Here is a 27,858-nt window from a genome sequence, read left to right on the forward strand (position 1 = left end):
GGAGAGGGAGTATGGATTTTTGATCTTAATCATAACAAGGCTTTCGATGAGCAGCAGAATAGTATCTAATTTTTAAAAAAATTGCATCCTCAATGGCAGGAAAAGGTGAAATATTTGACCTCAATTGCTTGATCCTCAATCAGCAGTCCAAGCTTCACGCTCCAAACACTGACTTGTCTTTCTTAGACTAATCTCATGTTGTTTTAGGAAACATTCAAAGAACAAAATACACAAGATATAGTGTTTTTAAAAACATTTTTTAATGAAGAAATAATTCCATTCCAAAATATAGACACACAATTAAATAGTTTAATCACTTCAAAATATAACATGTCCCCAGGAGGTTCCAACACACACACAGACACACAAAACAATACTTAACAGCAATACAAAAAACCCATACAATAGTAGTTTTGTTACATACCCATGAATGTTGTGAAATCGTTAGTGTCTCTGAATTGGTTACTTCAAATGGCGTCAAATTACAGTAGTCATAATTAAAAATGTCTTAGAGTTAATTAGCCTCAGGATATGATACCTCTGATTTTCTTTTTTCCCCTCTTTTTGGTTCAAAGGTAAAAATGCCCTTTCTTCTGAGGACATGGAGTTGTTTGTGCGGAATCGAACCAAGGTGACTGCAGCAACCAAAGGCTGCGGGATCTACAACGCCTACCTACAGTTAACAGCCAGGAACTAATAAGGGTGGACAAAGATGATCCAAATAAAAGCAGACATCAGTGCTAAATGATGAGGCAACAGTTTGGCTCATGCATATAAGAAAACACAAGTATATCACAACAAAGGCCACACTCTTATGTAGTTCAGTTCACATTACTACTTACAGATGAACCTTCCCTGTCTTATAGTAGATCTCTCGAGAATCCATTTTTCACAATCTCCAGCACATCTCCCTCTGACCAACCACATTTACCCCGACTTCCGTCCTGACCAACCACAACTGATTCCTGAATCCCCTACAGTAGATTTCACCCTCCTCCCTCCCTCCATTCACACGGCGCCGTGGGGGAGGGTTGGCTGTGTTAGACCAGTGCTCATTAATAGGGCATCACCTCTAATGGAGATGGATGTGCAATTCATCGTGGAACAAGAAAGAAACAACCCTGGCCAGACAGAACTGTACCTAATGGACAGGACAGGTGACACCTGCTGGGTTTGCACTTAGAACAGGCCCCCAAAGTAGATTTGGAGAGCCAAGGAAAGAAACCCGCCCAAAAACACGAAAACCCAAAATAACGCACGCCATTTTGTCTCGTTTACAGGACAGGGGTGCTTGAGTCTGGTCTCAGGGCTGACGTGGAGCTAAGAGAAAGAAAAGGTGGCTGGTTAGTCAGGAATCGGTCATTGGCAGCAGTTTCCAGAGTCCTTGCAACGACTTCGTAAGATGGGATTGACAACCGTGTGATGGAATTGGCAATGAACACTATGATGCAGGAAGGTTACCCACAGAACAGTCCAAACCTTAGACAAACACTATGATGCAGAAACCTAAAATGATAACATCTGTCAGCTCGGTCCAGGTAGTGGCTGAATGCCACCTGCAGGGTCAGGGTTCTGAGACTGAGAACTGCCCAGCTTTGATTCAGAGCTGACAGCCATGTAGGTAGCTGGGATGTAGTGGTTTTAAGTACTGAGTATGAGGCACCAGTGGCCACCTGCTCCATCTAGAGAGGTACGGGTTCACAGAGGATGGGCAGAGGGAAGGAGATGAACATTAAGATACACCAACAAAACCTGCAATAATATCCTTCTGTGCAAAGAAATCTGAGAACTGTGCAGTTGTGTCCCTTTGGTGTCAGCCTGTTCTTAGGGGCATTTGTCAGGCTGGCTCTCCAGGGAAAAATGATTAAGTACATCAAGGGGCAGAATGCGCTCCTTGCTAATGCCAACCGAGAGATTTACTAACCCCAAGGCAAGTGATTTTGTTCCCGAGGGCAGTCAAGGAGGTGGTGTCTGACCCAACACAGAGCATCTGAGAGCCCTCTGAAAAGGAAGAAGGAGGAAGTTGAGATGTCACTTCTCAGCAGGGCACCCACCAACTACTGACTCTGTCGGGTGGGAGAAAGCTTCTGCCAACCCTGGAAGCAAAATTGAATCGCTCAAACTTTGATGATGACTCAGAACCTTTCTTACTTATTCTGAGTAAGGCCTTTTCAGAGATTTTATTACACAACTTTCTTCTAAAGCAGTGGTTCTTCAGCTTCTGCATGCATCGGAATCACCTGGAAGGTTCAAACACAGATGACGGGGCCCCAACCCCAGAATTTCTGATTCAGTAGGGCTGGGGTTAGGGCCTAAGAATCTGCATTTCTAATAAATATCCCAGGTAATGCTGGTGCTGCTGGTCCAGGGACCACATTTCAAGAACCACTGTTATAGAATGATGTTCTCTTCTTTCTTTTAAATGAGAAACAGGAATCCAGAGAAGCTGCCAATTTAAGGATAATGCATCTACTGTGTTGCAGGATTTTTATTTCATCAAATCTTGAAACAAAGTAGAAGATTATTTTTTTCATTTCCCCAGAATCCCCAAGGGGGGTCTTTGGTGCTCCCCAAAGAGGGCCCTCAGAAAGGACCATCAACAGAGTCATTCATTCTCCCTTCCTTGACAGTTCTTTTGCACATCAGCTTTTCACAGAGTGCAAGATCCCAGCTCCACTTAGGAAAGCCTGTTTCCTCTCACGTGACCACAGGAGGCTGCATGCAGAACACCAGGTAGCCAGCTAAGGCAAAACACATTCAGAAAGAAAAGGAGAGTGAACGTTTGCAAGCGCACTTTAAGCCTGTACATTTAAAGCTGAAAGGCCTCCAAACGACCTGATGGGGAACTGGCGGATGAGCGGTGCTGTTAGAAACATGCTCCCTAAAGCTAAACCGAAAGGAACCAGCCGTGGAAGAGCAGAGATAAATTGAGTCCACTGGGGGGGATCTTATGGCACCTGTGGTTTATAAACAGCTTTAGTAACGAGTATTTCAAAACAGAGTTCACAGTTTTTAAGAAGATCTGTGCTGATTTTAAAAACTAGATTCTATATAATTTGAATGTTGCCTTTTTTTGGAATATGATCTCTATTTGGAAAAAAAAAATATTTACACTAAATTCTATGGCTGATTGGTTAAGAGTATCTTGAAAGAAAACAACCCCAAGTTGGAAAGAAGCCGCAGAGATTGGATTCTCCTGGTGGGTTTGGTTCAAGCCTCTGTTCTCAGAGACTTGGAGACAAGTGCAGACTATGCAGGCCAAGGACCCTTCTTGGCTTTGGGGCTCTGAGTCTGTACCCTCAGGAACCAAATCCTTTGGGCTCAGTGAATAACTGTAAGTGGTTGTTTTATTTTCCAGTTGCTGTGGAAAAAAAAAATTTACAGTGTATATAATCAGCTGTTTTGCTAAAATCTCAGAGAATTCAGAAATGAAACTCCTAGCTATAAACAGTGTTAGTAATGTCGTTGTAAACTGACCAGGTTCAAATATCATGTGCAAAGGTAAGATGCTCGTTAATACTGCCATTGCCAGTAACAGCAGCATGGGATTTCAGCCTGTGTTTTCATTTCGAGGGATGAGCCATGTTATAGAAGATGTAGCTGATAAGTTAGCTTTGAACAGAAGTCTTATTTTTGTTTTTTTCCTTCTCAAAACACACGTCTATGAACTACAAAACTTAGAACAAAAAGTTAGCTGCACTATAGTCGGCAGAACACAGTCTTTAGGGGGCGGGGGTCTGTCGGGAGCGGCTGCATGTGGTGGGTCCTCTCTTCCATGAGCTGAGGCTGCTGCCAGGCTGCCGTCTTCTCCTCTGGGGGTGCAGCTCTGTCATTCATCACCAGCTCTCCTGTTACTTGCATCTGTCTGACTATAGCTTGCCTGGGAATAAGCAATGTGTAGTTTCTTTTTTAAAGATAGAAACTGTTCTCTAAATTAGAGTTATGAAGCTTAGAATCCTCCCTTTCCCCCACCCCGAAACACACACACACACACACACACACACACACACACACACTCCTTTCTTCCTCTGACAATCAGGAATGACCGTCTTGGGACACTGGGCTACTGCACCTTCTGATGGAAGAGAGGACAAGAATCCTCCATGCTGAGACTCCTGCCTAGTGGGCACCTAAGGCATCTGGAAGGTTCAAGCAACATAAACAGAAATATCTGTGTTGTCCTTTGGACAAGGAGATGAAAGCACTGACTCACCATCAGAATGCCTTGCTAATTTTTTTTTTTTTTTTTGCCACGCTAATTTAAAAAAAAATCCACCTTTGATCTTCCATCCTCTAATTTCTGAAGTTAGGATGTGGCTGGCCAAGGTGAGTGGAGTACCATGTGGCCACAGGGATGGAAAAGGGACCAACCTAAGATTTGAGTGGGCCAAAATGGGACCATGGTGGACTCTAATTCGGGTGCTAAGCGTTATGTGTGTCGTTTCTTCCCACGTGGCTAGCTGAAAAGCAATAAAACAGGTTTCTCTGGATTAACGCTTGTTAATGTGTTGGTAAGCGCATATTTATCTTCAAAGAGGCCTAAGGATTTTCTTGAGCAGAGGATGGGTCTTCCATGTCTCTGGTGTTTCATCTTTTGTCCCTTAGTCATGTAGGGCTCCGGAGAAGGCAACGGCGCCCCACTCCAGTACTCTTGCCTGGAGAATCCCATGGACGGAGGAGCCTGGTGGGCTGCAGTCCATGGTGTTGCTATGAGTCGGACATGACTGAGCGACTTCACTTTCACTTTTCACTTTCATGCATTGGAGGAGGAAATGGCAACCCACTCCAGTGTTCTTGCCTGGAGAATCCCAGGGACGGGGGAGCCTGGTGGGCTGCCGTCTATGGGGTCGCACAGAGTGGGACACGACTGACGTGACTTAGCAGCAGCAGCAGCAGCATGTAGTGCTCTGGTTCGTGGATGCCTAATTGACTCTGAGCTGATGAAATCGACTTTAGGACCCTTGCAGAAGAGATGCATATATTTGAGGATAATTTCTGGTCTTGCAGTATAGCCAGAAAGTTCAAGTGAATAGATTTCAACAGATAACTGTTCTACAATTTCAGCTGTCTTTCTGGGTTTCATCAAGAAAAATTACAGTAGGGTAGAACTAGCTTCAAGGATGAAAAGCTACTAGTTCCTGCAGTGTTCCAGATCTTAAATTAATTTTGTCTGACTTGGTGATTTGGTGACAGACTGGCTTATATTTAGAATCCTGTGCAAGGCCAGCTAGGTAGGTAAGGATGCGGTAAGTAGCAGAGGTCACAACTGTTTTAAGTTTTATTGGAAATAAAATTTGAAACAGAAGATTAAAATCTTTGGCATTTATGGACAAGAACCAAATACTGCTTTTTATCTTGGTTTATGTCCAGGGCTGGGGTTTCCACTGTGGCTCAGTAGTGAAGAATCTACCTGCTAACGCAGGAGACACGGGTTTGATCCCAGGGTTTGGAAGATCCCCTGGAGAAGGAAATGGCAACTCCACTGAGACAGTTCATGGACAGAGGAGCCTGGCAGGCTACAGGCCATGGGTGGCAAAAGAATTGGACATGAGTTAGCAACTAAATAAAAAATGTCAAAGGCATTTTATTAGGCTTTTAAAAGAAGTATATTTTTATAAGAACTACCTGCTGATGTTTAAATAACGTGCATAACAAAAATGATCAAACTGCTAGAGTTCAGAGAAAGAAAATGCTATGAAAGGAAACATCTTGCTCCTCTGGGAAAGTAACTGGAGTGAATATTTTCAGAAATTGCTCTTGGGAACTTTTTCACTATAGTCATGATGAATCAGGAGAACTAGTGGGTAGTAGTCTCAAGTCCAAGGGAGACAGACTAAAATGTATTCAATAAGATCTTTCCTTTTATACCAAAAGGGCCTCACAGCTCAAAAAATATATTTCATAACAATTACGCCTTGATTTTTACTTGCTTCATCTTAACCTGAGGACCGAGACAGGAGGTCAGCAGTGTTTCAGCTAGAATGTATTCATTACTAATTGATACATCATTTAGAAGACATATATTCCTTTTTCAACTGAGCAGCCAGGGTTGAGTTTCCTCTCAACTGCACTGTAGACTTATGAGATTCCATGGGTGGGAATAGACGGAAGAACTAAAGTAGTTACGAGGCCTTGGTCTTATGCAGTCATGACTGTGAGAGGTGTATTAGCTTTGAATTGTAATGTGGGACATCTAAATGGCCATGAGCTGGAGCCAGAGAAACCATCAGACTCATGGGACAGTGTAGCTGAAGGTGTGTCAAATCGTAGCACAAAGCCGAATTCCAACCTTATTCACCCAAGTAGAGAGAGCAAGCTAGTTCTGAGTCTTGGGGGTTCTCATACACTCACATAATAATCATTGTCACTCCCAGGGACTGAACTGCTTCTAAAGCACTGAGCAGAGGGTTAGACATGTACGTGTGTGCTCAGAATGAAATGATAGTGTGTCTGCCACTAGGTTAAGCTGTAACTTGGTGTATCCCAGGGCGTACAACTCCTCTGTGAGGTAGGTATTATGATACATGTTGTACAGTGGGAACAGAGGCTCATAGAAGTCTAAGCAATTTTTCAAAGATTATGCTGCTAGGATCTGATGGAACTCATTTTTGAAATCAGTCTGTTCGAGTCCAGATCCTAAGCTTCAGACAACAATAGTCAAGTGGTTCTTGCCAATAAAATGCTAGTCTCTTTAAATTAAAAAAACAAACAAAAAACGACTGAGAATTTCCCATGTATTTAGGTAAATCTCTGAAGGTGGGGGATCACAAGCCCCAGAAAAGGTATTTTAAATTAATTTATATCTTGCTGAATTCCATGATGGGTGTGAATCAGCTGTTCCAAAAGCGTAAGGCTGTGGAAGCTTCCCTCTGCGCTTTGCTTCTTTCATTTTCTTTAGTAATTCATGTTCTTGATTTCACTGGTTAAGGTGCACACTTTGATCTTTTGGGCCTGAAGTACAGCAGGACTAAGGAGCTGACTCATTTCTGCAAGTGCTGAGCAAGCTTGCATTTTTCTCTCTCAAGTGCCAGAGAGGTTGAAACCTTGGATGCAGTTATGGATCAGCAAATTGGCTTTATAGCCACACATTTACAGGGCATCTTTGGGTTATAGAAATTCCTCTGCCAGTTTTCCTAATTTATAGAGTAAAAAGTGAACTCCCAAGGTTGTGTGCCAAATCACACTGGACTAGAAAGATATGTTCCATGGCCCAGGATGATTCTTTGCTGTCAGCAGGGGGAGAGGATAGTATACCATAGAAAAAACGTAAGAGAGTGATTGTGCATGTAGTTTACAAGTGATCAGAATCCAAGGTACAGTGACCACATTTCCTCCTAAATAAGTGGATACTTACTTGAGAGGAGAGTGATAAAAGGATATTGCATTCAACCTTGCAAGCTGACCTGCGGGTGACAAAGGATACAAACGAGAAAGGTGACATGTCAAGTCTGTGATGCAGTCAAGCTGGTGAATTATTTGGTGGGAAGCCATGCAGAAAGATAGATAGACAGACAGACAGAGAGAAGCCAGGGAACGAAAGTAACGTTCTGACCCATCCAACAGCTTACAGAGCAGTCAAGGAAAAACCACTTCAACCTTCTCCAGGGCATAAAACACATGGACCCGTTACAATCTCTTTGCCCTTTTCTTTGTCTTTTCTTTGAAGTCACTGGTTGTGGTGAGGAAAGGAGAGAGAGAGAGAGAAAGAGCTTAAAATCTGCCAGAGATGGCAGGAACTCCAATGGAAGCTGAGGCTGTTAATAGAATTTCCTTTCATTTTGCTTGTATCAGGTTAAATCTCTAGTTCACTGAAATAAATAAAAATCTAATATCTTATATGAAATGACTCCTTTTCTTAAAAAAAAAAAAATTAGAAATTTCAGTTACGGTTGTCACCAAAATCCAGACACTAGTGTGGGCTCCCAGAGGGAGGTCTAATAGGCGCCTCTAACAGCATGAACCATAATATTGATTATTTAGCCACCTCTCTCTCTCCTTCTGTGCAGCAGGGCCAAAAGGAGATATATGTAGGAATGCCACCCCTCAGAGTTCCCAGAGACACCCTGGGGCTTCATCCGAGCAAATTTCCTCCTGTGGACAGGCCATAGAAGTTGCAAAGAAAAATGCCCTCCCTGGTGTGCACTCGAGGCAAGTCTGATTACGCAGGATTCAAGCATGGCTTTACATATCTGGTCACTCTTTGTTTACCTAGGCCTACATTCTGAAGTTATTTGGAAACACAACTGTTTTGGAACATTCCAAAGAGGCGAAACTTCTGTTTCATATTGTCAAGTTGGGGTTAGTAGGCTTCCCTCTTGCTCTGTTCTTCTTGGGAAAATATTTCCAAGCAATCTACAGATGTATGAATAGTAGACAACTTATTTTATCTGCTATTCTTTCTTCCAATAACAGAGTAAGAGAAGCTACTGCTCCTAAGATGGTGGAAAAAACTTATCTGGATATTGGACAGAAAGCCTGACCTGATAAAAATAACCCACTGGGGCCTGGTGAGGGGCAGTAGGTCTCAACCATCCAAATACCCCTGTCCTCCCAGAACCCCAGCAAGACACAGGGAGGGGAAACATACAAGGTAAATAAACAGGGCAGTAGAACAATCTCCATGGGGAAAATGCATCCCCATAAGGATAATATTATTCCCCATCGCATGTGTTATGTCAGGTGAATTCTCAGATGGATTATCATGCTATCCAGGATATATGACAATCTGTCCAGCCACACCCTGCTGAATGGGGGCCTGTAGTTCCCCCAACATGTCTAGCTGAGGTTTGTCACTCTTTGACTTCTTAACACTTGATACGAGGCAGGCAGGGAGGGAAGTTGAGGACAAGTGATTCAAGGACAGAGGTATACTTATGCTTAGTCAATTTCCTGGTGCCCTGTGGCCCACCCAAGGGCATAGAATCCCAGAGTATTCATGGGGGGCTGGTTCCAGGATACCCCCATCCTGCAGATGCCAGCATCCATGGATACTCAAAGTCCCTTCCAGTTGAACCTCAGTACCCACAGATTCTGAATCTGCTGATAGGGACAGCCAGCTGTATCTTTTCTTAAAAAGTGTTTTCCTAATGATCTTGGAGGGTCATGAACTATTCATCACCATGGAAGGCCTCTTTTCATTTCCCAGCTCAGAATTTATAGGAAAACATGGTGAGTGGCAGCTATAAGGAGCATTAAACCTTTCCCTGTCTTAGAATTCATGGGCTAAGAAGTACTGTCAGACTATTCCAGAAAGGGAGGGTGGAAGGAAGGAGAAGGCACCAGGTTTTGGGATAATGTGAAAGATCCAGCCGCCGAGGGGCGGGGGCCGAAGTGGTGGGTGGCGTGGGGTGGGCTCTCGGTACCTGGTAGGCCTCATCCTGCAGCTTCTGTTTTAGGAATTCCTCCATCTTCAGCTCGTTCTCCAGCTGCCGGACGGAGTCATCTTCATAGTTCTCATCCTCTGGCCGCACGTAGGGGTCCCCGTCTTCTGTAACCCTGGGAGTCAACCGCAGAGGGTGTTTTGGAGCAAATCTTAAAAGGCAAATATGAGTGGAATCCCTGTATTGCCTGCCGTTCTGGGGGCATGTTTATTTTGTCTCTAATTCACTTCTTTGCTTCGATTTACTTCAATTTGGGATTTTCTTTGACATGATGAAAAAAACTTGAAAGATGCTTTGGACGTTTGGAGAAATATACAATCAAGTTGTTCTCATAGGCAGTTTTTCTATGTCACCGGTTTTCCTAGAGTTTCCTGGAATGAGTTGCCCTTTAAATGTTTGCCATTCTTAAAAAAAAAAGCAGGCTTATCTTTTGAGAGGATACAGTTTTCCCAATTTGGGGGCTTAAAAAAATGGAGTCGAAGAACAGTTTCTATAAGGAAAGTGAGCCCTCTAGTGAAATAATGTCTAAGAATATTTGTTTGTAATTTAATTCTCTTTGTGTTCTGCATGTATATAGGCCCATGCACTCATGTGCTGTATTTTTATGGTAGAATCAAGGCTCAGAATATCAGCCAATCAATGTCAGGGAGACTAATATTCTAACCCACAGCTCTTGATCTTAAAGATGTATACTCTCTCTGACTTTAAGAAATCCATTTAAATTGTTCAATTGCATCATGAAACAAATGGATAAGAATGATCTCATTCGCTAATGTGTGACTCTTCATCTATTCATCCAAGAATATATAAAGTTTTTCCTGGGACCGAATATAAATTTACCGCCTAAATCATATGGCTAGAATATTCTCGGGCTAAAACACAGTACATGCTTAGATAGTACAGATATTAAAATATCCCCTAAAATGAAAAAGAGTGGTCAAGTAGAAGTTTCTGGGTTGGAACATAAATGCCAATGTTCATGTTTATTTATATCTGTACGACATGTTCTTGTTATTTTTAGACGTTTGGGGCCAGCCTAAATAGGTCTGCAAGGCCTCTATAAACTTTCCCTTCCCAACCCCCACAACCCTGCCACCAGCCTGCCAGGAACGGCAGATCGGGTGGCTTTAGCTAAAGTCTTGGATCTTGCGACTGGATCAAGAAAGTTTTAGGTCGCCACCATGTAAATGCTCAATTATAAAAAATCACATAGATACGTTATTTACCAGACTGAACTGATCACAGTTCACCAGTCTGAATAACAAACAAATCAAATCATTTTAAATTCTAGAGGGAAGGACAAGAAAGCGAACTACAATTAAAAGCAGCAGCCTCCTGCCACATAAAATCATAACTGTTTTGTTTTGATATTATGCTCTCTGCCTTTTCACAGCTGGCTTTCAAACCATGTCTATTTATAATTTCCCATTATTACTGGTCTTTTTACTCACTCCTTGGATGGAGAGTCAAAACACCAGAAAGGCCTCTGGTTAGTTTCTTCTTTGGGTCTTTAAAACAGTTTATTTTTGTAGACTAGTCTGCAGTTCTTCTCATGTTAAGCACCACCACCCTTCTGTAGCTTTTTTAAAAACTGCTCATCAACTCCCTTTTCCAGCTTCTGAGTGAGCCCTTGTCCATATTTCTCAGAACTCCACTTATTTAACTTTCTTCATTTTAGTCTTTTCCCTTCCAAGCTGGGCTCTGCAGGTCTGTCCTTGCTTAGCCTTTGTTTCTCAGCTTTAACTTTTTCTGCCTGACTACTTTGAGCTGATCCAAGGTCCCAGTCTAGTAGGGAATGTCACTGATTCTACTGGCTCCTGTCAAGCTACAGAAACCTAATTGGGTGAAAATCTTTGCAAAATGTCTTTTGAAGGTCAGATTTATACATATTCAACAAGTCAAGCAAATTGGACTTCTTTATAATGAGATTTTTATACATTTAGTTATTCAAATCACAAGTGCATAGATGATGTTTATATACTCACTTTGAACAGAGGCCTCTCTAGTATCACCAGGTCCCTTAAGAGGGAATCTAGTAAATTTGGAAGATGGGATGATTTATCTTCTGAACTAGTCTATGAGTCCTGGGATGCTGGGAGTGATTTTTGACACTATTTTGTATCTAACTGGTTGAGTGCCTTGGGTGGGCCAGGATCTCAACAGGTACTGGTTGGTTTTCATTACTGATACTCTGGAAATTGTTAGGAGGAAAAGTCACAATGAGAAATTGAAATGAAGCACCCTTCTACCTGGGCTTCCCAGGGGGCGCTAGTGGTAAAGCACCCATCTGCCAATGCAGGAGACACAAGAGATGCGGGTTCGATCCCTGGGTCAGGAAGATCTCCTGGAGGAGAGCATGGCAACCCACTCCAGTATTCTTACCTGGAGAATCCCATGGACAGAGGAGCCTGGTGGGCTGCAGGCCATAGGGTCGCACAGATTCGGATATGACTGAAGTGACTTAGCACACACACCCCCTTCTACCTTTTCTGGCAGAAAAGGAAACTGCGTCATTCCTTTCCAAAATGAAAAACTAAGCAACGATGTTTTTATTTTCTTATGCTCCCTGCAGAATGTTCTGTTGCTGAAAAAACACCCCCCCAGGCAGAAGATACTCACATGTCCCCACGCATGGTGCTCGGGGTAGCTCCACCGTGAAGGTACCCAGGTTTTCGGGCATGGATTTGTGCTAGAAAAGCTTTTTCAGAGGTTGGTGATGGGACCAGATCTTCAAACTGAGTCCGTGCAAATTCAGAATCCACGTTACTATCAGTTTCACTTCCCACCTCTATTAGGTACAATTGAAGAAAGTAAAGAATATCTTAGATTTTTTTATGATCAGCCAATAAAGGGCTAGGCTTAGCAAAAACTAACCTGTGCTGTGTAAAACACTGACCAGCTACTGTACACAAGTCAAATAAGTGTTCATTTTTTTTTTTCAAAATGAGAATTGATATTGACATGAATTACCATAAAATCAGGAAGACTCTTGAAAGTCCCTTGTACTGCAAGGAGATCCAACCAGTCCATCCTAAAGGAAATCAGTCCTGAGTATTCATTGGAAGGACTGATGTTGAAGCTGAAACTCCACAATTTTGGCCACCTGATGCGAAGAACTGACTCATTTGAAAAGACCCTGATGCTGGGAAAGATTGAAGGCGGGAGGAGAAGGGGATGACAGAAGATGAGAAGGTTGGATGGCATCACTGACTCAACAGACATGAGTTTGAGTAAACTCTGGGAGTTGGTGATGGACAGGTAGGCATGGCGTACTGCAGTCCATGGGGTCGCAAAGAGTTACCACTGAGCGATGGAACTGAACTGAACCATAAGATCATTTAGAATACAGTATTGTCTTTTTTGGGCTTCCCTGGTGGCTTAAATGGTAAAGAATCTGCCTGAAATATGGGAGATCTGGGTTTGATCCCTGGGTCAGGAAGATCCCCTGAAGAAGGGAATGGCAACACACTCCAGTATTCTTGCTTGGAGAATTCCATGGACACAGGAGTCTGGTGGGCTACAGTCCATGGGGTTGCAAGGAGTTGGACATGACTGAGCATCTATCACACACACACACACATATGCATATTGTGTTTTTTAAATCTCAATAATGTTATAAGAAATTTTTGTCTTAATAACTGACAATTCTCCAAGCATTCTGTTTTTCCCCCTCTTCATTAAAACTGTTGTTACTTTTGCTTAATATTATTGGGTTGGCCAAAAGGCTTGTTTGGGGTTACCATGAGCTATTAGGGGAAATCTACTTTAAGGTAAGATAAACAAACCTAAAATACTACATTCCCTTAATATTTCAAAGTACTGTAAGAGTATAAACTAATAGTACTTTGAAACATCCACAATGAGAATGTCTTCATTTTATTCATCATTTGCTAGGGCAGTGGGAATATGCCACTAATCATGATATATACATTAACTACTGTCATTTTTATCCTATCTGGTAATCTTAATCTAAAATAACAGCAACAATTTCAATTGCTATTATTTTAGGTTAATTTTACCATTTCATTATTTTAACTCTAATTATAGAGACTTTCAGAAATTTAAATCCAGATTTTTTTTTAATGTTTAAGTTTTATTTTTACAGTTTTTGTGATCTCAACTGCATGACCACAGTCCTGAAAAACAGTCATATTGCTCATAGGGCTTTCATGAATAAATGAAATGTATTCCTAACTAGCAAGATATTTATTTGTGTATTAACACTGTTAAATTTTTTAAAACTCAGTATTATTAGGATAAGCAATACTGCAATTTTATGCTATATATTTTCTGGGAAGATCTTTCTTTGGTGATATTGCAAAGGTGAATTTCAGTTTGTTGTTGTTTAGCGGCTAAGTCACGTCCAGCTCTTTTGCGACCCTATGGACTATAGCCCACCAGGCTCCTCTGTCCATGGGATCTCCCAGGCAAGAATACTGGAGTAGGTTGCCATTTCCTTCTGCAGGGCATCTTCTTCTCCCAGGGATCAAACCCTTGTCTCCTGCATCGGTGGGCAGGTTCTTTACCACTGAGCCACTTAGGAAGCCCAAATTTCAGTTTAGCTTCATTCAAATAGCCATGCATTCCAAATTAACAGGGTCTAAATTAGTAAATAAGACATTTGACCTTATAAACTAACTTCAGCATCATGTCAAATTGGGTCATGATATATTTAACAGTGGCTACCTTGGAATTCTGGATTTTTAAAAAATTTTATTTTTAATTGGAGGATAATTACAATATAATGCTGGTTTCTGCCATACATCAACATGAATCAGCCACAGGCATACCCACGGGATTCTGGATTTACAAGTCAATTTTAATATTTTTCTTTATTCTTTCCTGCATTTTCAAACTTTCTGCATTAAGCATGTATTTATAGTCTTTTCATCAGCAAAATATAAACAGTACTAAAAAATCTAATATCCCAACAAAATGCCGCATAGATCTTTAAAAAATCTTTATCTACTTGACAATGAGAAGATCTCTTTTAAACAGCAAAGTTGTTTTTAATTGTAAATAACTGGAATCAACCTAAATATGAAACATTAAATGAATAGTTAAACCAGAGTAGTTTAGCTTACAGTAAATGTTATTTTCTTCTTTATACAATTCTGAGTTATTAGCTATTTTTGGAGTAATAAATAAAGTTAAGAATAGACCCTGATGTTGGGAAAGATGGAAGGCAAAAAGAGAAGGGAGTGGCAGAGGATGAGATGGTTAGACAGCATCACCAATTCAATGGACACGAATTTGAGCAAACTCTGGGAGATAGTGGATGACAGAGAGGCCCAGCGTGCTACAGTCCATGGGGTCGCAGAGAGCTGGATAAGACTTAGAGACCAAACAACAACAAGTAAGGTTTGAAGATAATTCTGAAATTTCCAGAGGCCTTTCTTAAAAGTTTACCTACAAAGTTTTAATTATTAAACTCAAGATGGTCTCACATTTCTCACTCAGACAATAAACATCTTAAGATAAGAATGTACAGTTTTCAGCTAAAAAGATTGCACCTAAGTGTTTTATGAGCAGGTCCCTAACAGAAGTTATGGGCCCTTCTGCAATGAGCAGACAGATAAGAGGGGACCAGGGACTTACCGGAATTTAACTCTTTCACGAGAGAGGACATGGTGTTTGTGATGGAATCTGCTGCTACTAGCAAGTCATTTCTTAAATTTCTTCTTGAGCCTTAGGAAAGAATGATAACGGGAAAAAAATTCAAAATTCTCCTTTTCCCCCCAATTTTTATGCTGTTTATCACTCCCATTGAAATTCTACAGCAAGAAAACTTCCAAGACTTCTTTTCAGAAGTGCTTTGGTTCATTTCCTGAAAAAAAATTTTGTGTTCAGGGCAATGGCCTTTGATGTATGAAGACATGGCCACTGGTGGGGATTCATACAATTTATTGTTCAAACTGGGACAATTTTACAAGTGAAAGGGGTGCTATTAGTAACAAGAATGTGGACTTCTCTGGTGGTCCAGTGGTTAAGACTTTGCCTTCCAATGCAGGGGGTGCGGGTTCAATCCCTGGTTGGGGATCACATGTCTCACAGTCAAAAAACCAAAACGAAATGGAAGCAATATTGTAACAAATTCAATCAAAGTTTTAAAAATGGTCCACATTAAAAAAAAAAAATCTTAAAATAAAAAAAAAGAACAGGGTGACCTGGCACAAACAGGGATGGTTGCGGGTAAAACAGCACATGTGATCACCCTACTAAAGTATTGCCCTTATAGATGAAAAGTCTGGTTTCCCCACCAGAGCTGTGCCTTCCCAGCAGCTGCTACTGCTGTAGCCACTACCTGGGCTGAAGTGCATCAGATTCTGGTCTCCAGAATCTAAGCCTCCGGCTCCCGGCAGAGCTCCCCAAACTCGCCTGACTATTTCAGGTACCTCTTGGGAATGGGAACCCTGTGCACCGAAAGTCCTCAGGGGGTAGAAAAGGGGGTGAGGATTCTTACTCCTGCTGCCAAGACATGGGCAGAAGATGTATGCCAAGTACCCTGACTTGGAACTTAGGTCATATTTCTCTGTGGTTGAGAAAGATTATTATGAGATTTCCATCACACTAAGGGTTCAAACGGGGGCTTCTCTGGAGGGTCAGTGGTAAAGAATCCGCCTGCCAGTGCAGAAAACTTGTGTTTGATCCCTCGGTTGGGAAGATCGCCTGGAGAAGGAAATGGCAACCTGCTCCCGTATTCTTGCCTGGGAAACCCCTAGACAGAGGAGTCTGCTGCGCTATAGTCCAAGGGGTCGCAAAAGAGTTGGACGTGACTGAGCAACTGAACAATAACAGCAAGGGTTGAAAGGATATTTGTGTGCTGGCCTGGGAGCCGGGCAAGGAGCCCAGTAGAGGGCCAAGTGCATAGTATGTTTGAAAAAGAGGCTCAAGATTTCAAATACGTGGCTTACAGATAAACTTCGGCAGGAAGAGAAACACCCTCGTGGCACATACATCGCTAGAAGAGGCAGGGGTGGGAGAAGGCTGTTTGTCATCTCCCATCACTCTCTGCCCTCCTCTGTGAACTGTGGGGGCCTCACCTCCCAGCCCCAGAGCACAGAGGCAATGAGTCAACTCTCTAAGGCATCTGGAAGGTGACTAAGCATCCTTTTCGATTGCCTCTGTGCTAAAGAGATGGGTTTGTTTACTCTCAAATCTTGAGTTTCCTTTCATGTAAAAAGAAGCCGGAAATATCCTGCAGGATTTTCAAATGGATTACATTCATATAATTTCCTAGGGATACTGTTGGAAGGATTTTTCTCCTTTCCCTTAAGGAGCAAAGGCTCATTAAAGAAAATGGGGCAGGGCAAGAGAAGCCAAAAGATAAGATGGTGAAGGGATGAACATATCAGCGTAGGGAGTTGCTAAAAGGTCTTGCAGGCCTGGCTTTGACACAAGCCACAGAACAGTCTAGAACATCTTTGGTATTGGCTCTGATAACTGTAGAACACACAATCCTTGGTGACTTTTTTTTTTGGTCATATAAAGCAGAACACAGCAAAGTAATAATGATAATAATAGTAATGCCACTTACTTTGTGCAAACGCCTCCTGTACGTCTCCCCCTACCCCCGTAAGTGAGTCCTGAGGCATGTGGGTCGGGGTGGAGCAGGCGGACGCGGACCGCACCGGCATGGGGATGGGCCTGCTGATGGTGTGGCTAGGGGAGGAGCGGGGGGAGCCTGCCCCCTGGGTCTGGAGAGACAAGGCAAGTCATTAATTTGTTTTCCCCAAGAAGATGCCAAATGCCCTTCCCAGTGCCTCTGTTAAATGTTAAAAACCGTGACAATGGAATTCCAAAGCGAGTTGAAGTTCTAGGTCATGGGGATGGCAATGCTCAACCTGAGATGCGGGTGCAGTTTAGGACCTTACTGGACATGGTCTGAAATTTGGGTTACAAACTGAAAGCTGAGATTATTAGTACCACATTCACTGTTCTACGTAATATATGAGATGTTTGCCCATGTAATGAAACTACTGTTAAGCGGCGATAATTTCAAGGTGTTTATTTACTCCTTGAAAGAAGATCTATACAGAATAAAAAGACATTAGGAAAAATTTTAAATATAAACTCAGAGACTATTTGGGATGGATGTGGTATATTGCTCTTCCTAAATTTTCAACCAGTCTGTCCTACCATCATCTGCAGAGGATAATTTATAGTGCCTATCATATCATGCCATATTGTATGTATTAAGTCTCAAATTAAGACTCAGATGAGGTGTAAATTGTTTAGTCCCTACTTTACAGGAAAAGTTGACTGTTGAACTGCTCTGATTCAGGGATTCAAATGAGGATGAGAAACATAGAAATTTTGGTTTCCAGTTTGGGGGTAATGCTTCCTATAGGGATTGTCTTTCTCTTCACCTATGAGAAAGCAATATTCTAGCAGTCAGAACAGTGGGATTTAAAAATGAGTGAAGAAAAAGGAGAAAACAACTTTAAAGTCATTTATCTCCTCACTTCAACCCTCAGCAGGAAATCATTCTGAGACTTGTCACACCTTGATTTTCATAGGTTCAGCTCTACAGTGAGGTCTCTTGGAATCATTATCTGTTTTAATAATTAGTTTACAAAGCCAGTCAAGTCAGCACAAACATGAAAATGTAAGATGTGCATATATAACAGATTAGATGTTCACATAAATTGCGCTCCAGCCCATTGGGGCTGGCCAGGGAGAGTGAGGACTGTTTCACAGCAAGCTCCAGAGATTCATCATCACCCCATTCAAACCCCAGACATGCACCACCAAAGCAGCGCTCTCGAGTATTCCATTTAGGTCTTTGCTGCGGGTTCAGCTGCTTGCAGTTAAAACACACAACATCAATCCTGTAAAATGCCATGCTGTTAGCTTTCCAGGGCTCCAGCATCACACATAAAAGTCAAATCTATAAATTGAGAAAAATCTAGAATTAAAAATGAAGCAAAACAGAAAATAACTCATGTGCTGCTTGAGGCGCTGAGGATTCCACTCTTTCACTCAGAACAGTACCTTGGAGTGGCCCATGAGGCCCAGAGAAGTGAAGTTTGCGTGCTGGTGATGCTTTGCAGCCCCTTGCCCCAGCCTTCTCCAGGACGGACCTGGTTTCCCCTAGCGAACTTGGGCAGCTCAAGGTCATTACGGTAGACTCCTCTGCTGATGAGTTACCTGGACACCTCTCTGCATCTCATACCAATAGGTGGTGACTTCACTTTTGAGTCATACTTCACCATGTACAAAAGGTTTTCACATACATTCCCACTGGTGTCTCTCCATGACCTACTGAAGTAGGTCCCATTATGTTAAATGTGCCTTCATGGACCACAATGCTCAGAGAGGTGAAAACAATTGTCCAGGAGATGGGGCTAGAGTGTCTGGGCTGGGGCCTGAGCCCAGGTGCTCTGCCTGCCCTGGGCTGTGGATGGCCTGGATGGCCTATGGCTGGTGGAGGGTCCCTAAGGGAGACAAGTGTTGGTCAGTTCCCCTGAGGTCAGGCACCTCTCCCTGGCAACCCTCCTGTGCATCCTTTCCAAGACAGGGCCCTTGGCAGGGCTCCTTGCCCCTTCTCAACTGTTTTCTTTACCAAGGACCCAGATGCAGCTGGCAGGAGGGACTGGCCATAGGAAGCTGGACAGGGGGGTGGAAGAAAGAAGCCTTCTCTTGGCTACACAGGGTGGGTTACCTTCTCTACCCTGGAAGTCACATCCTCTTCTGTGATAGGAGGTTCACAATAATAATAGAACTCCACTCTTTTATGCAATTTATAGTCTCTAGAGCATATTGGCATGCCTTAGTTTGCTTTATTATCTCACTAATAAGAGCTAGGCATGATAGTAGCTTATGTCTCAATAGCAACTGATAGTCTAGAAAGCACCTTAATCCCATCTATTTCACTTAGTCCTCTCAACAACCACTTGAGGTATGAGTACTCCCATTTTTCAGGTTAGCAAGCTGAGGCTTAGGTCTTACCCAAGGTCTCTGAGCTAGTGAAGGATAGAGGTTGAACGGACCCTCGGCCTTTAGGCCACAAGGCCAGGGTTTTCCTACATCACCACAGCTACTTCTCAGGATTGTGGGCACTGGGACCAACCTTCGCATGCTTCCATCGCTGTTGCAAAACATACTGTCACCAATGTTGAAAGGGTGAGCTACCTAAAGGCTCAGAAGACGTAGGACAAGGATGCACTGGGGAGTGTGTTGGAGCAGTGGTCTAGGGCTTTCTGCTGGGCCATGCAGTAGTACCTTCTAGTTACCGGCTCATGGAGAGCAGTGTGAGTGCCAGAGTGGCAGAAGAGCCTTCGGGCTGTTTATCAATCAGTTCAGAAACACAGGCCCCCCAGTCTCTTATCTGCAAATGTGAAATCCAATGGGCTACACGTGTTGTTTCCTAACTGCTATGAGGCTACTTACGTGGTGTCTGCACTGTACTGAGTTTCTAAAACCAGATTCTGAGTTCTGGAGCATCTCTGGACCCAGTGATTTTGGATATGGGGCTGTGGGCTTGTGTTTCAGTATCTGATGTTACTGGGGCTGCAGTGCATGCCAGCCCTGCTCACACCTGTGCCACCGGGCTCTCTACCATATGATGCTCCCAGGGCTGCTGCTGCAAGGTACCACAGGGCACCATGCCACCTTTGGGTACCACACTGGCCTCCGCTCTCCTTGCTTAACTCCATGTCTCCAAAGCCAACTTTCCCTACTCCTTTCTGCCTGTTTCCTGTCTTCAAAACTCCCATGAGTAGTCTTGTGTTAAGAGAAAAATAACAGACTGTGGTTATGCGTTAAGGGAAAAACAATTGACTGAGTCTAAATTACACCTATGTGTGAATGACTAACAGCTACTATCTCCTAAATGAATCTCTAATTGGTGCAATTACAAGCAGTCTGTGTGAAGAAATTAGGTGGATGATTTGGTGCTGAAGAAAAGATTCAGCTGCATCTTTTCCCCAGTCATGACTAGCCTTTACCCAGACCTGGGGGTAGAATCCTGGCTCCCTGGGTTATCAGGGCCCACCTCCCTATGTCAGCACACTGGCCAATTTGAGGCATAGTAGACACCAGGGGCTTGGCTGGTGGCTCAGATGGTAAAGCATCTGCCTGCAACGCGGGAGACCTGGGTTTGATCCTTGGGTCAGGAAGATCCCCTGAAGAAGGGAATGGCAATCCACTCCAGTATTCTTGCCTGGAGAATTCCATGGATGGAGCCCGGCAGGCTACAGTCCATGCTATCACGAAGAGTGATTAACACTTTCACTTTCAGACTTACTGCTGGGAACACCAGCTCGGGCCTTCCTGACTGCTGTTCTCACTGGGCCACTAGCAAGAGTGAATATGGTAGAGTTTCACTTTCACAGGTGTATCCTGTAGAGAACTGTGGCCTCTGGCCTGGTCATGAGGCATGGCTGCTGGGTAACAACTTTAGAAGAGTTAGAGTGAATAATCTCTGTGCACATCCTCTTTTGGAAATTACTCAGTGATTAATGGGGCAAAAACTTAAGGGACAATGGTCCATGCGGATCAATATATAGATTTCAAATTCCTGAGGAGAGAGTTGATTTATGGAAGAAGGAAACCATTCATCATACTTGGCAAATTTAAAATAGCTCTCTTCCCAGAGAATAAATGAAAAATTCATTTCTACCCTCCATTCCCTGAGAATCCACTCAACCTGCTGTTGTATCAATTTTTAAAAAGTCTGACAAGATCCATAAATTTTCTGACTTTTTTCCAGGAAGGATTGGGGTGCCCACTCCATCCCAGAAAGGAAGGAGGCTTCAGGGGAAGTGCCCAGTGTCACTTTGTGGAACCAGCACCGTCTGGAGGAATGGCCGAGCAGATGGTCAAGAGACAAGGGGAGGTGGTACTGTGGACTCTCCCCCACCCAGGTCACCCGCTCCCCGAAAGTCAGCCTCTCGGGTTTGGTGGAGAATGCAGCGCAGTCAGGCCTGCCTGATTTTACGTGGCCGCCTGTTTAGTGACATCCAACCCTCTTCTCATCCTTTCTTGCAAACCACCCTGATTATCATCACAGGGCTTCATGTGGGGATGCAGATGAGGGGCCTAATTCTGATTGGTCAGACAGGAGGCACCAGGGGCCTTGCGTCTTACAGCAGAGATTTCCAGGCAGAAAAGAGGAAGCACTGTGGGAGGCAGGAGAACATTCCAGGGCTTGGAGTACCAGGGAAAGGCTTGGGGAGTCTGCGGGGTACTGCAGACATGCTGGGGAAGCCAGTGGGGTTGATACACCAGGCTTGCTGTGAGGAGTGGAACAGATGAAGCTGGAAAGAGCTGGAGCCAGGTGTGGGGGCCTCCAGTGTCATTAAAGGGGCTTAGCCTTTATCCTGAACTAGAGGATCATTTTGTAAGGGTTTTTAAGCAGAGAAGCAGTTTTTACTTTTTGAGAATTAGTTAACAATCCCTAATTTAAAAGAAGTGTGAGAGATAGAGAGAAAGAGAAGGAGGAGAGAGACAGAGAGAAGAGGAGAATAGAGAGAGAAGAGGAGAAGAGAGAGAGAGGCTGGGGAGGTATGGTTTTGAACACAGGTTTCAGTCGTAATATTACAGTCGATTACTTCTGATGTGAATCAGCCCCACCCCTATTCATTCTTGATCACTTCACTACTCCATAGGCTGCCCACCAGAGAGGACGAGCAGGGGAGACGATGGAAGGTGAACCGAAACTGGTAAAATCTATGATTTCTGACCCGTGCATATTTCACAATGTTTGGAAGAGGCAGGAACCTAAGTGACCACGATTTCCCCAGTGAATTGGGCCATTCAGTTGCAAACAGAGAATAGAATAGAGCAGGAGATGGAACTGGGAATGATGTGTGACGTTCTTCCCCTGACTGACACACTTAGCTTATGTGAGAAAGAGTATATGTGTGTGTGTGTGTGTGTGTGTTTGTAAAATGTGGGTCAAATTAGAAAAGCTCATATATTCTGATGTATATGTGTACACATACATACATACATACATTTATCCTTATATCTTATATGCACAGAGAATTTTACAAAGTGCTTTTACATCCATTATCTTTTTGAATCTTTACAACAAGTTTGAGAGCCATGTATTATCAGTATGTTTGAGATAAATTGCTAGGAAGTTCATTGACTTACTCAAGATCTTAGAGCTGTGAGTAAGGAACTTGGATCACCATAACTCAGGGCTAACTCCAGTAATCTTTCTAAGAAAATTATTATTGAGATTCTACTTTCTGAACTCAAAGTCAGGATACTTGACTTTAGACCAGGTCATGGTATTTGGCACTGGAAAGATACTAGAAACTCGGGAACATACCGTCACTGCTATTATATCCCAGCCGCCTTCATTATTAAACTTTTTATGAGTGTTCTTTTTATGGTTCCTTCAATAAATCTTAAAAATACACAAAGAAGAAAGAGGGTAGGATAGTTTCGACTCAAGTTTGTAAAAAAATTTATTGCTTATGAGACCATAATCATCATCATATTATATTACAGGCACTATTTCTTTTTTAAAAAAATTCATGTTCTCTCCTCAAGGGGAATAAATTCATGCATTACCTCGAACAAGAAACAGTATAAGTAGGAATTATATATACCAGTATAATAAAATACATTGAACCACACAGACTTATGATAAAGCAAGTAGAGGTTATTAAATCAAGCACAATTTGTTGTGTGTGGTGTCTTAAATCTGATTTTACAAAGAGACTGTCCCCAGAGGGGAGAGGCTCATAAATAAAAACAGAATTTAGAAGCAGATGCCAGACTAAAACTTCTAAATTCTCTCCTTAGATCATGTTATACTGCGAGAAGTCTATAAATTCAGATGGCATTTGTTTGTTTCCTTGTAGAACTGCCTCTGCAGGACTGGGACACATGGGCTTCTGTCTTTAATTCTGACTGAAGGTCAGCATAAGAATCAGCCACATGAAATCTACTACGGCATGCGTCTGCTTTATTATTCACTCCTCCTCCAGTAAAGCTCTGAGTGAAATTTCCTTTTTATATTTTATGCCGACAGAAACTTTGGCCCCTTGAGGACTGACATTTCTGTTCTGATAAAACTACCAACTATGTTTTCCCTTTTTTGCCTCATTACTAGAAAGCTCAGAGTAACACCCCTGTCCCGTAAGATAAGCATATTTGCATTTTCTTTAGTGTTTGATTTTTCTATTTCTAGTTTATGAAGTCATTGTTTTTGTCTTTAGTTAGTTGTAAGCTGCCTTGGGTCCTTTTGGAAAAGAGGCTTGACTATAAGCAAAGACATGAGTAAGACTGTAAAGACTCCCCCGATCCAGACAATGCATTGCTGACATCTCTGGGTGTTGCCAATAGTGGTCCTTAACAACCTAGGCAGCGATAACCACTGCTGGCTGACATTCAGTGATGCTGCAGCTGTTGAGGGCTCAGCGGGGGAGGAGCTGGAGGGGAAGCAGGCAGTCACGCAGTAATGGACGCTGCCATGGTTTGGCTCTATGCATCCATCTGTTTACGAACGTCCTGGTCCACTGAGCCTTTCAAGAATGCGTTGCCTTGGAAATGGAAGAGAGAGGGTCCCCAAAGGACAATGGCTAAAGCCAGGCTGACTGACTGCAGGGTGGTTACCTTCTGCCTCCACTAGGAGGAGTAAGGTTATAGTTGAGCTTTCTTTCTATTTTCTATGCACATGCTGAGTAAGAGACAGGGAAGAAAAGAGGCTGTTTGCAGGAAAGGACCATGAGATGGCATATTTCTTTACCATGATCTAAGTGTTTTGTATGTACAATAGCAACACCCCAGGTATGAATTTATGGGCAATTATACAGGCAGCAAATGTGTGTCCTTTACCCAGGGGGGCTGTCTCATTAAAATTTGACTTCAGTTTAGTGAAGTAACTTTGTTCACAAAGTACAAATAATGTAATACATTGTCTTTATTGTCTGACATTACAGATTCGTTTTACACTTTCCTTTTTTTTTTTTACAGACCATGGGAATGAAGGGTAAAAATGTGTCCAGCATTTTGCAAACATTCTTTGTTACACACAAACACGCACAATGAATAATAGGAAAGAGAATACAGAAGAATGAAAGGGTACGTTGAAATCAGACAGGCTGTGGTTGTCATGGATCCATGGAAATAATGTCAAACTTTTTGATAAGACCGGCAGGTGGGATATATTGTCATACACAGCTCGGTACATGCACTGGAAATGAAAGCTGCTTTTATTTTGCTTTTGTTTTATTCTTATTGTATTTTGAGCACGTTGCTCCCTCTGCTGGCTTCTGCACCAGGCCACGTGGTCAGACAGAGGGCTTCAGTTCAGCTACAGTTAGAGAGCCACAGGGTTCATATTTCCAGGGAAGATGTATGTAACCCCTTGTGAACTCCCAGAGCAGAAAGGTGCTTGGTGATAAGAGAAAGGCTGAAAGTTACCTATTCTTTGGAGATGATCGTCAACCAATGGTAGGTATATTCTAGTCTGAGAAGCGAACAGTTGGAGTTCAGTCTTTCTCTTATTAGACTGAGCGCTTAATGGTGAGCAGTGGGGAAGAGGGCTCAGTAATTAGGCAATGAGAGGAGATGTAATTGGCTGGTTTTTACACCTTTTCAGTAAAATGGAAACTGAACTGAACATTCACAGGATGAGAGGAGGTCGAGGTTAGCTTCTGAGTGCTAACTGAGGTAGAACCTCAGTGGGTTCCACCTAACGGACCATTAGTAATTGTGGTGAGTGTCTTTCTATTAAGAGAAGGGTCTGATCAACGACCCAGAAAAAGCATGAGACTGGTTTGAAACTTAGACCCTGGAGATCTAAAGAGTTTCCAACAAATTAAATGTGTCCCCTGTTCTGAAAGATGTAATAGCTCTTCTTTTGATGTTGATGGTAGTTATAGTTATAAAAAATGCTAAATTTTATGTGTCTCAATTCAAGCACTACATTGAAAAGGAAGCAAATTAGTATAATTTTTTTTTTCTCTTTCCAAACTGAAGCATGAACATACATTAGAGGCAAAAGCAATGAGAAAAACGGCAGGACGGCAGGCCCCTCCAACTGTTAGTTAAGACCTGCAGTAGGGCACATAACTTACTCCCTGCTTCAATTCTTCTTCCTACAGAAAGATTGAATCAATAATGGTTAGGTTACCCAGGGTTCCAATAAGAGCATGTACACAGTGGAAGGAATAAAGGCGGGGGAAACCAAGCCTCTTCTACCTTGGTTACTTAGAGTTCCAAGTCTCTTTAGGTGTTTGAAACTATGGACCTGTCTCTTTCCTCCATGTATCCAGTCATCTTTCAACATGATTTCTCTCTTTATCCTGCAACTGGTACATCCTGATGAAATAGAATACACTCAGGCTAAAGTGATGCCGAGATGACTGGTGGTAAATAGACTCCTCTCCCATTAGTGACAGAAGCATAGAAATAGAACCAAAGGGCTGTTTTCAGTTCCCTGTCATTCGGTGACGGGAAAGATGGGACAGGCCCACTTTATTTGGTATATTTGGGGGAAAAAAACCAGAAAGAGCTGTCTGGATCATCAAATGAGATAATAGGGCAGAAACAGCAAGAGGTTATTGCTTATCTGGTCCTGTCTTAACATGGGCTTCCCTGCTGGCTCAGATGGTAAAGAATCTGCCTGCACTGCAGGAGACACAGGTTTGATCCCCGGTTCAGGGAGATCCCCTGGAGAAGGGAATGGCAACCCACCCCAGCATTTTTGCCTGGAGAATTCCATGGACAGAGGATAGATAGTACAACAAAAACTGAATTTTATACTTTATATGTCTGATACAATGAAAAGTAAATTTTGTTCAGTAAAGATAAAGCATTTCCAATACTGATGGCAGGAAAGGTCGACTACAGGAATAAAGAATAAAGAAAAGAAAAGAAAAAAAAAGTGTTACATTTACATCAGTGCCTGGGAGACAGCAGGTTTCAACAAATATCTGTTAACTGTTCTTTAAGTTTTGAAATTAAAAAATAAATACATAAAAGAAATAAAGGAAGGGAGAGAGAAAGAAAAGTAAGAAAGAGAAAGGGAAGGAAAAGAAGGGAAAGGAAAGGGAAGAAAGAAAGAAAAGGAAAGAAAGGAAAAAATACAGAAACAATAAATGATGGGGTGTCAGGGATGTAAGGGAGCCATAGATTGAAAGATAGGACACCTTGTCTTGCAAGTGAGCTGTCCCAGAGACTTTGTGTTGCTCTAAGATAAGCTTTAGTTCCTGCCTTTGGCATGTCACTGGCTCATGCTTGTTTACATCAGGCAGGATGACCACAGACCAGTGAAATGTCCACGGGAGCCATCAGGGACATGCGGCCATACGAGTCTACTTTTGAGTTGAAATGCAACTTTGTGCACCCTGACGAAGGGACTAAGATTTATGAAAGAGAGAATGCCAGTTCCCAATGAGAATTATTATTATAACACTCTGCATACCATCTTATTACATGCTCCACTTGTAGAAAAGTGGAGGAGATATTCCCATTTACGGTTTGCATTTGAAACCCAGAGAAATTATGTGACTTGTTGCTAAAGCCACACAGATTTGATAACATTTACTGAAACGAAAAAAGTTACTCCTCTTAATAAAACTATAATCACCAAAATTATTTTAATGTCTGTGTCTTCATTTTCTGAATTAGATATGAGCTTCTGTTCAGTTTAGTCAGAACTGCTGAAAGCTATGAAATGTAAAATATTTTTGAATAAATTCAGTTTTAGTAATATTACTTTCAAGGACAAAAGGAACTGGAAATGAGCCAACTGGAAATAACTTATGCCATGAAGGTCCTCAGTAGTCAGATAAGAATGAGCCCTACAATTGATGTTATCATTTGGTGTGTCTAAGAAAAGATACTAAAACTGAGTTTGAAACCACTTTTTGGGGGAGGAAATCACATTTATAGTAATTGGAAAAACCATTGCACATTAGGTGCAAATTTTAAAATTTATTTTATTAATTAAATTTTTTTTTTTTTTTTACAAATGCCGTAGTTGTAGGTCTAGGAAATAGCTATGTGAAGCATCTTACCTTTAGTAGTTTCATGAGACCTTCTAACTGGACCATTAGCTCTCTCCGGCTCTCCTGGAGGGCAGACATTCTCTGCTCCAGCTCGTCCTTGCGCTGTCTAAGAAAGAAGTAGTCGTTGTTGTTAGAAACAGCACTCAACCCACTGAGCTAATCACATTTCCCAGTCTTGGAGCAGTGGTGGACCACTAGAAAAAGGGCAACTCTGGGTCTCTGACATGGTTACCTGGCAGGGAAATGTCAAATGAATGAACAATTATAGCTTGCTAGTCATTTAGCCGTGTGTGACTCTTCCGGACCCCACGGACTGTAGCCTGCCAGGCTCCTCTGTCCTTGGAATTCTCCAGGCAAGAATGCTGGAGTGGGTAGCCATTCCTTTCTCCAGAGAACCTTCCTGACCCAGGGACTGTACCCGAGTCTCTTGGAGAAGGAAATGGCAACCCACTCCAGTGTTCTTGCCTGGAGAATTCCATGGACAGAGGAGCCTGATGGACTAC

The 27,858-nt window shown here is 42.5% G+C and overlaps 1 protein-coding gene across 5 annotated transcripts in view; it reads right to left on the reverse strand.

Moving 5' to 3' along the window:
• Positions 1 to 238: 238 nt before the first annotated feature.
• The window catches only part of DTNA (dystrobrevin alpha), a 311,634-nt gene continuing 284,014 nt past the window's right edge, over positions 239 to 27,858 (reverse strand). For 3 of the 5 annotated variants that reach the window (XM_052660451.1, XM_052660449.1, XM_052660448.1), the window contains 7 exons: positions 27,365 to 27,461; positions 25,421 to 25,441; positions 16,918 to 17,077; positions 14,979 to 15,068; positions 12,000 to 12,168; positions 9,363 to 9,495; positions 239 to 1,320 (listed from right to left, as the gene is read on the reverse strand). In XM_052660451.1, the coding sequence (XP_052516411.1) occupies positions 1,180 to 1,320; positions 9,363 to 9,495; positions 12,000 to 12,168; positions 14,979 to 15,068; positions 16,918 to 17,077; positions 25,421 to 25,441; positions 27,365 to 27,461 (811 nt within the window). In that variant the 3' untranslated portion in view covers positions 239 to 1,179. Of the gene's footprint in view, positions 1,321 to 3,715; positions 3,881 to 7,354; positions 7,404 to 9,362; positions 9,496 to 11,999; positions 12,169 to 14,978; positions 15,069 to 16,917; positions 17,078 to 25,420; positions 25,442 to 27,364; positions 27,462 to 27,858 lie in introns of those variants that run through there. The other 2 variants (XM_052660450.1, XM_052660452.1) reach the window with 2 other exon arrangements.

The sequence above is a fragment of the Budorcas taxicolor genome, chromosome 22 (assembly GCF_023091745.1).
Source record: "Budorcas taxicolor isolate Tak-1 chromosome 22, Takin1.1, whole genome shotgun sequence".
NCBI classification, from domain to species: domain Eukaryota; kingdom Metazoa; phylum Chordata; class Mammalia; order Artiodactyla; family Bovidae; genus Budorcas; species Budorcas taxicolor.